The sequence below is a fragment of the Bombus terrestris genome, chromosome 5 (assembly GCF_910591885.1).
Source record: "Bombus terrestris chromosome 5, iyBomTerr1.2, whole genome shotgun sequence".
Taxonomy (NCBI): Eukaryota; Metazoa; Arthropoda; class Insecta; order Hymenoptera; family Apidae; genus Bombus; species Bombus terrestris.
Genome location: NC_063273.1, coordinates 5,785,241 through 5,794,714, shown reverse-complemented (window position 1 = coordinate 5,794,714; position 9,474 = coordinate 5,785,241). Strand labels below are relative to the sequence as shown.

The window sequence follows — 9,474 nt, the reverse complement described above, 5'->3', positions numbered from 1 at the left end:
ACCCCACCCAGAGAGAGAACTCGGCCGAACTCGTAACATTTTGCCTAAACTCCTGCGGACACTCCGCTGCTGTGGTTTAAGTGATGCCGCATTTTCTTGTCGTATCCTTGCTCGCAAATTATTGCGAGTTATTGAAAGTAACGAAGGATTACTGCCCTCTATAGTAGATACCCTGGATTAATGCTTATTTTGATTATAATCCTATTATTCTCTCCTGAAATAACTTGATTATTTGATCGTAATCTTCGGTGTTTGTAAACTTCTTGAGATAGATCGGTACTACTTGAGATAATTAAGGAACCACACGTGGTCTAGTAAATGTAGCGTGTCTCGCGATACGTACATATATACTCATAATAAGCCGGATGTTTGGTAAACACGCTTAAGTAAATATCGTGTTAGATTATAAGCATGAGTAGTAGGCGCGTCTAATTTGTTTAATCTGTGCGCGTTGTACTACACCCTCTGATCTTATGAGAAAAATGAAATAGGTCTCCTTCTTGAAGAAAGATGTAATAAATAAGAAAAGAGGTTTTCAGCAGTGATCATGAAAGGAAATATTCCATCGATTAGTATTAAATCAGTTATCGTTAAAAATCCTCTGTTTCCTAGTTTATTGTAAGAGTTTCTATCTCGATTCCAATTGTCTTTGGATGCGATCTACACCAGAAGATATCCATCGATCTTAAGAACGAGAAAGAAAACACGAACTTTCCGTCGACACTTTGTTTTACACGGATATTTTTAGGCTAGTGGAGCGACTAAAGTACTTATATTCTCTGTAAGTTGAGTCATCATGGGATGCCGTCTACAATCGTAAAGCTTGTCGTACAAACATCTACGTTCATTGGTGAGACCATTAATCGCCTTCGGTGGCTGTAAGGACCGTGAAGTATGAGAACGACGTACTCAGAACCTGCAAAACAGGCAAAATTCCATAAGAAAAAGCTTCAGGTGTTCGACCATCTCTTTCTCATAATAAATAACACGGATCCTTCAAAAAATTTTTATTCACCGCTGAGAAGCTCTCCAAGGACATGGCATAGAACTTTGCCGCGGTGATTTTGCTGGGACTCCTCGCGCGCATCATCATGATCTGAAGATTCTGGTTGAATCTGCTGCCGATCCATCCACTGCCATAAGCGGAGTCACCCACTGCTCCGCTCTATATTATCATTGGTCAGTGATCATTTCAATACGACTTTATAATTTAAATTCTTGAAATTCTTCTGAATTTTCAATAAAATTTTTCAAACAGCTTCTTTTATGAAAGCGACTGTAATTTTTAAAATCACCTCGTCGATCAAGCCATTTCCACTGAAGCTGAACATGAACAGCTCAAGAATGGCCGAATTCAAGAAGGTCGAATATTTCATCAGGCGACCCTTGTCCTTCATCATCTAGAAAGGTCACTTTTTATCGACGATGCCTTGACTCGTGAGCATCGAACGGACGCACCGAGGTAATCTGGAATCCCGCGAAGCAGATCAGACCGGTGCTAGTGACGAATTGCCCCAAAGCCAGAACATTTATGATCCTTTCCAGTGCATCTGCGTACCTGCGAACAGATTATTCCACGCGAACGTAGAGCAGTATATCTTACTGGTAATTGATCGTCTAGAAAAATGTCTGCGACAGAATTACTAAAAAGAACTCAATAGGTATTATTACAACGACGATTATAAACAGATATATAGACTGAAAATGTTTATGCATTTACGAGAAATTGAAATACGCATAATATGCAAATTTATACAAAATATAGAGAATAAATGTTAATATATGAAACAAATCTTTATTTAGATTTCATTTCATTAATTATATTCATAAAGATGGGCATTTACATAAACATTCGTAATCTAGTATAAATTGTAATTTAATATAGTTCAGAATAATAGCAACTGATATTGCTCTATCTACCGTGCAACAACATCATACATCCAACAAATTAAAGTGCAAATTCGTGATAGGACAAGTGACGCCCACTCTATCGCTTTCTGGTGACGAATCACGTAATTGTTCATGATAGCGGTAGAATTAGGATCTTCTCCACTGAGAGCCTCCAGCCTTTTCCGCAAAACTGCAAACTTGCCCGAACCGTGCATTATTACCACCAGATTGAAACTGGTAGCACCGGCAATCATACTTCCGCCAAAGCCACCCGCTGTTACGTTAAAGAAATAAAGGCACTCAAACACCGGTGATATGGTATGATTGATAAAAAAATAGCCTCGAAACGGAAGTACCCTTTCGTTGTTATCAAACACGTAAATCTGCAACAGAATTGTGCTTATTATTAATATTTAATGTAAATCTAGTGTATTTTTAGGTTGAGCGAGAGTGTGAACAATCTATCTATGTAAATCAATCTCATTTCGTAGCCGGCAGACAGAAATTAACAATATATACAGTACACGTTATAATATTCAGCAAGTGAAACAAATTTGTGCTCAAGTTCCATTTCCTTAATTATATTCATAAAAATATGAATTTGCATAAGCATACAATTTATCCATGAGCAGTTTAAGTGAAACATTTTCAAGCTTTAAAATTCTGTCATTGAGTTTAGACATTTTCAAACCAAAATTCTCCAATTGAATTCAAACGCATACCTCTAAAAACGGGATACACATGAACAGTACAATCGTCATAGCCACGGTACTGATAAAATATTTCGCGAGACGAAAGGCAAACATCGTTTTCTTCGCTAAAATTTTTCGATCTTCATGAGAGGACAAGATCCAATCCTCTTTCATCGTCTTCACCACGTAGAACATGTCCTTCTGATGGAGCGAATACACTAGCAAACGGACTACACAAAGGTAAAATGCTGTACAAATCAGTGCGCATTCGGTCGCTTCATTCAAGTCATCTATATTGTGAACTACGTCGGCTGTCACCGCGAAGGACATCACTACCGCCTGAAAATTCAATCTCTCAATACCATTCTCTTAATTCTGGTGAAGTATTGGGTTATTCGGAAAGTTCGTAGCGTTTTGAAGATTAAAAGTAAAGATTAATCGATAATTCTACTTGAACGTCAGATACAGTAATGAATGGGAAGAATTCGAGATTAGTCAATATGGTAGATATTTAACGTTCATCGACGTTAACTCGCAAAAAGCTCTTTTTTCCAATAAGAAGAAATAAAATACTACAGAATCTATAGAAACCACTTGAAACCATTTACCGTTGAAAGATTGTTTGGAAAAGCAATCTTACAAAAGAAACAGGCTAGATATAAATTGTTTAATAAAATTCTAATTTTATAAAAAAAACATTATTTTTAAACATTTTTCTAAATTTCGCTACGAACATATCGAACAAATTAATAAATTATCAACTAACCAATCCTCAACTTTAAATCTCGGGAATATAAATAGCGCCGAGACTTCCATTTAACTCGAAGTTAATTCTACTTGATCAGGGCTTACATTTACTGTTTGATTTTATTACATCCTAATACCTTTGTTAAATAATACATCAATGTATTGCAACACTTACCAGGAAAAACATACAGAACAAGTGGAATCTCCTAAATAATATTGTTCCCTTGCTACTGTCCTCCTCCAATGGCCAGATGGAAATTATTTTCGCGGTTATCATGATTGGTTTAATCAATTCATCGTACTCTTTACCAGAGAATTGTTGATCACTCATTTCCATGGCTCGATGCGAATTTCAAACGAACTTGTTTCTTTGCCAAATCGTATGACTTACAATAAAACAGATTTATTCTAGCACGAGTTCTAGCACGACTTCTAGCACGAGTCGCTTGGACAAATGCGACGACAAAAAATCGCAAAAAATGTCGCTACAGTCTAACGGAAAATCGATCGAAAACATAAATGATAGTTATCCTACCGCAGTGGGAGGATCGTGACAATTCACAGTGATTGAAACTTTATGATAGTTAGGTACTTCGTGTAACTTCTTTTCACTGGGAGTGGCGAAATAACTTACCGCGTGGAGAGATAACTGTAGTTACGAAAATATGCAACTTTGTTAAAACTACTGTATATGATTTTCCTTCTATATTCGATGTAATGTTCTTCCTTTTCTTTTTTCTCTCCCTTCTTTTACAAGTCAAATTGCGGTCTTCGCAAAAGTTTCAGTACACATCTATAATTTCGATGAAATAATACAAAGGACGACACATAATCGTAATTATGATATGCAGAATGTAACTGAGAATGCCGAGTATATTTTTCTTATACCTCGTGATATAATTTAAAATTAAAATCTGCAATTTGTATTCCCGGTTTTAAAATACGAATATCACGCCATCTTACACAGAAAGTTAGAAATTTCTGAATATAAAACATCATGAACTTCTATTGATAACCATGAAAGTACCACGGATAATATATAAACGCGCATATATATATGCATCGATAAGATACAGAATAGATGTGACGTTTAATGCTTTTTCGTGTCTCATGTTTTGGGAATCACCTATCACGTTTTCCTATACCATTTTCGTATCGCATGCGACGTTATCGATCGAGTATAATAGTGATATGTATACCACCATTGACTAAAAACAACATAAACGCGATATTAAATGAGTCTTCGCGTTTCGCGTTCTGAAATACCGACTTCGGAAAGAATCAGAGTATTTTTCACGCCCTCTGCAATGTATAACGTCGCGTCACGACGATTATAATTATGTCAGAGTAGGAATTTGTTTGCTGATAGGGTGAAATTTTTGCATCATATAATTCAAACATATTGATATATCAACTCTCATTTTTTTTGATATACAATATATATATATAATTATGAAATAAGATTATTTATAATAATTTTAAATAAATGCAACAACAAAAATATATCAAACAGATATACTGTTCAACAGTATTTCCATTAACGAACGCCCAGAGGGATGCTGAAAAAGAAATAAATCCAATAGCCAGAAGGGCGATCCACTCGATAGAATCCCGAACATACCGCGAGTGGAAAATATTTTTCTATTTCGCAACACTAATTTACTAAATCCATAATCATAAAATAGAAATTTTTCGAAATAAATCGCGAGGAGTGCTTTATCATATTTGCAATGCTATTTAATTTGTTAGTGACAAAAAAAAAGAAAGAAACATGAAAAATCGCGGGAGCATACACCGCAGTAGCGTGTTTTAATCATTTACGCAACACTAATAAATACTAACGTATGCACTCATATTTCAACATACGCAACGCTAATATCGAAATGTCGAAGCGCAGTTACATTCAAAACTGCCGATGCTTAACCACCTTTTTGCAACTGTCTTCGTTGCGTCAGGTGATTCAGGAACAGGAACAGGTTTCCACAATCTCAGTGGAAGAAGTTTGGGCATTTCATAGACGCAACACTACGCATAGAAACGCGATCATTCATCAACGCAACACTAATCGAAAAAGCTATTAAAACCATCTCGATGAAATATATCGCAACGCTAATTCTTAAAATGAATCTAATGTAAAGTTACTATTTATAAATGAAAAAAAAGCTACTTGAACTATGCGCGATGATCAGAAATCGCAACGCTACGAAATTAATTCAAAATTAACGTCATTTGAATTCAATTTAAAATAAAAGAAAACGCGACAAATTTAAATTCTATTCTTTAATAAATTCTAATAATTATTCACAATAGAAAATACTGAATACAATCGCGACATCTTATAACTCGCAACACTAAAACAAACGCGGTCGTCTTTTCATCGTAACGCTAATCCAAACCGAAGTGAGTATTTTCTCGCAACTCTAATTGTTAACGCGAAATTTGAATTCGCAACTCTAATTCAAACCTTAATTACTCACTCGCAACTCTAATTGAAAAACCGCGATTAGCCCAATATGACGATGGGTCGACATGTACGTCGGCAAATAAACAAATCACAACTAATACTACTACAAATACTAAAAGCGAGTACAGTGACAAAGTAGTAACAAGAATGACTTTCCATCCTCTGGATGATCCAGAAGATGAAAAGCCATTAGTAGTTGCCCTCTTGCATGACAATTTGCCGGGCCTCTTCGGCTCATAGCCTCTTCTTTCTTCGGGCGCGATGCCCGCTGAAAATTACATCTAAGCTCGAGACTTTCTAAATCGCAAACCAAAAGATAACGTACAAAGGTGAAATAAAAACATAAATCGCGAAAGCTAATCCAAATACACATGGATGAACAACGATCATATAGAGATCGCTGTCCGTTCGCATGTGCATGCTCGAGCAATATTAACGTTCGTGTCGAAACCCAATCGCGACCACGACCGCGGAATTCAAAAAATCGATGGGCAAAGCCAAAGACGATGGCATGTTCCATTCGTGCCAGCTTCACCGTCGATTTTTCGAATGAAATTTCCTGAAACAGGTTGAACACGCAAAAACGCGCCTACCCGACGAGAGACTGTGCCAACCTGCCCGGCCCTACCTACTTATAGTTAACAATCATACCAGAAAATATGCTACCTATCCTACCCGGAAACCTATATTTAAAATTTAAAAAATAGCAAAACATGCACACCAACACATTCACTCCACGGTTCTCACACATAACCCGGGCGCAAAGGCCTACACTAGAGAGACGTCCCGGGACGCCTCCGACACCCGAGTTTGGCATACAACATGCACACTCTAATGTTACGTACCATTTTCCTGAAATCGACTGACGAAGGCTAGCGACCATTGCGTACAACGCAATAAAAGTTAATCTCAATTTTAATTACAAATATTCCTAATTCAGAGAGTGTGTTTATTTTTCAAAGAAATTGTAGATGGCACGAAATATGGTACCATTTATTATAATTTAACAATAAAATTAATGATATCAATATCTCTGATTCGATAAAGAATCTTTGTTTTTACAGGTTGTGATTTTTTATTATTTAGATTTATAGTAAATGGGAGAAGTACCAAAACGACGCAATTCCACAGCCTAACCACACACACTATGCAGAAAGTACGTCGTGCACGATACGCTAACGCATCGTCAGTCGCTTACAAATTATTATAAAATCAATGATCATCGTACCCATTGCCTTTCTCTCACCCAAGTAGCACCTGGGCACGTGAGTGAGGTCCTGGCAATGAACACGGAAGGGGTAAAACCTGAAAATCCTAACTAAAAAACGTATTAGTGTATCTAATCTGTATTTAACGGGCTAATCTTTCTTTATTTTGCATTTTCGAACTTTATCTCTATTATTATCACTATATAGTCTAGATTATTAATTTAATAATTTACCGAAATACTAATATTAAATTTATTTATAGAAAATAGCATAAATAAGATCAATGCAATATGATTCATTAAAATAATTGACACTATGAATTATTGAAGTTACATTACAAAAGAAACAAACTGATACTGAGTAAGAAATTTATTTAATAATTGACTCAAAATTAAATTAATTAATGCAAACACCCTCAGGCAATCCCTTCGTCAAAGCACATATTCGAAAGTATGAAAGCAATGTTCAAAACTTGTTGCTTTGATTCCAAAATTTGCCTGTCGCGAAATTTCTTCTTGCACATAAAATTCAATACATTTTTGACGGCAGGATTGAGCTTTAATATCTCTATATTTATATTTTAAATCAATACCCAAACTCAAAAATGAAGGGCAAACAATTAAATCCTTTGAAATAATGTCATCAGAAAACAGAAGGTGAAATAAAAGAAACTTATTATTATCATTAACATTAGATATGCAATAATTGCAATTTTTGATGCAACGAAGTCGAAGAGTATGCGACTTTATTACTACGAAATATTTAATTAAGTCATTGCAATTCTCAGTAAATAGATATTCCGACTTTAAAAATAATTATAGTGAATATATCTTCAATCACAAATATTTAAATTAATTATTAATATAATATCGTTTATATCAGTTAGTACTATTATCGATATTATTAATATAAAATTTGTCAGTATCATGTAACTAATATAAAAAAAAACGCAATGTGCAAGAAGACCTATCCTGAACTAATAAATAATACATAGAAGAAATGTTACTACTCACGGATATAACAAATATCCGCGGTCACTGTACGTGCAAAATATTCTACGTAAATTACAACCAATCACCCGTGTTGATTCGGACCTTTCGTCCTACGACATGATTGAGTGACCGGAGGAAGGAAAAATGCATGCGACTTACGATATGATGCGAAGAACGTAATCATCGATGGTAGACCATGGTGTAGGGAAGGTCATGGCGTAGATCGTCATCAAAGAGGAGCCATGTAATGCCGTAGAAGAAAACTGTAACAAAACATGGAATTACAATTTGTTCTGAAGAAAAATGTTAAATAAACTAAATATAATGATAAATAAAACTTTCTTAACTAAACATGACTGAAGTGATTATAGTGTATATTGTGTATATAATATAATATTATATATATATATATATAATCTTGCACCGAACGTGCCTGAGCAAGTTTTATTCGGTCTCTTCCGAGAAAATAATAAACTGATTTTCTCGTACAAATATATAAAAACATAATGACATCACGATAGACTATCTTCTAATAATAATTAAATGATTCATATAATTTGCCATACATTGATATAAAAACATTAATTACTTAATGATATATCCGATTATTAATGATGATCTATATACCCGAAATATTTTTAAGAGATCATTTCTATAATCTCTTTTTCTTTTGTTTTAGTATTTTCAACAAATTATACAATTATTTATAAAATAATGTCATTATATATCAATTGTAAGTTATATAGCAATTATGTAGCAAATATCGATTACCTTTGATCCAATAAAAGGAAAAAATAAACGTTTACATACGTTTGGCTTATTGTAATAGCTCAATCATTATCAAGTTTGCATGAGAAATCGACGAATTATTAATTAATTAATATCTGTGGCGTCCATTATCTCTTCCGTATCTCTTTGTCATTTACTAGTAATCTGTAACCATCTGCAACCAGTAAAGAAAACCAACAATTTCAAATAAATGTATGATGAAACTAAAAATTTATAATAATAGAACAAATTATAATAAAATAAAGCAATAATAGAACCCAAATTTTATTTCAAAGGCCGGTAATATGAACTATCGATGTCTCTAATCTTCAGATATGTAGTCAACGATAAAAGTACAGGGTACGTTTTGCAAAACCACTTAATTTTATTCAAATGATAATTAATAAATAATTAAATAAGTACGTGCTATTTAAATGAAGCAGGTGGGAGTGTAAAAATGATGATAAAGTCGAAATGAAAGTACTAATAATGACGGGTACTGCCGCAATCTTTATTCCACAAATTTCAGCAATAGAATGTCACCTCGCACCACACGTCTCCTATGAATTGCGAATGACGCAACATTTTATGCCAATAGAAATGCTCAATTTGAGTTTGCAATATTCTGCGTCAATCGGAACGCTCGATTTGAATTTGCAATATTTTGCACGAATAGGAGCGCCCGATTTTTCTATATAGAAGCGCGCACAAAT

The 9,474-nt window shown here is 34.6% G+C and overlaps 1 protein-coding gene across 3 annotated transcripts; it reads right to left on the bottom strand.

The window, feature by feature from the left end:
* Window positions 1-593: 593 nt before the first annotated feature.
* Window positions 594-5,580, bottom strand: LOC100647497 (odorant receptor 13a). Of its 3 annotated transcripts, none has more exons than XM_048405825.1 (7): window positions 3,505-5,580; window positions 2,613-2,921; window positions 1,921-2,273; window positions 1,459-1,558; window positions 1,296-1,400; window positions 1,016-1,165; window positions 594-916 (listed from the first exon to the last, which is right to left on the bottom strand). In XM_048405825.1, the coding sequence occupies exons 1-7, from the start codon at window positions 3,664-3,666 to the stop codon at window positions 860-862; spliced, it is 1,236 nt and encodes a 411-aa protein (XP_048261782.1). In that variant the 5' UTR covers window positions 3,667-5,580; the 3' UTR covers window positions 594-859. The 3 variants fall into 3 exon arrangements, with proteins under 3 accessions (XP_048261782.1, XP_012164502.3, XP_048261783.1); XM_012309112.3 differs by having other exon boundaries at window positions 1,987-2,273; XM_048405826.1 differs by lacking the exon at window positions 3,505-5,580 and having other exon boundaries at window positions 2,613-3,197.
* Window positions 5,581-9,474: the final 3,894 nt, after the last annotated feature.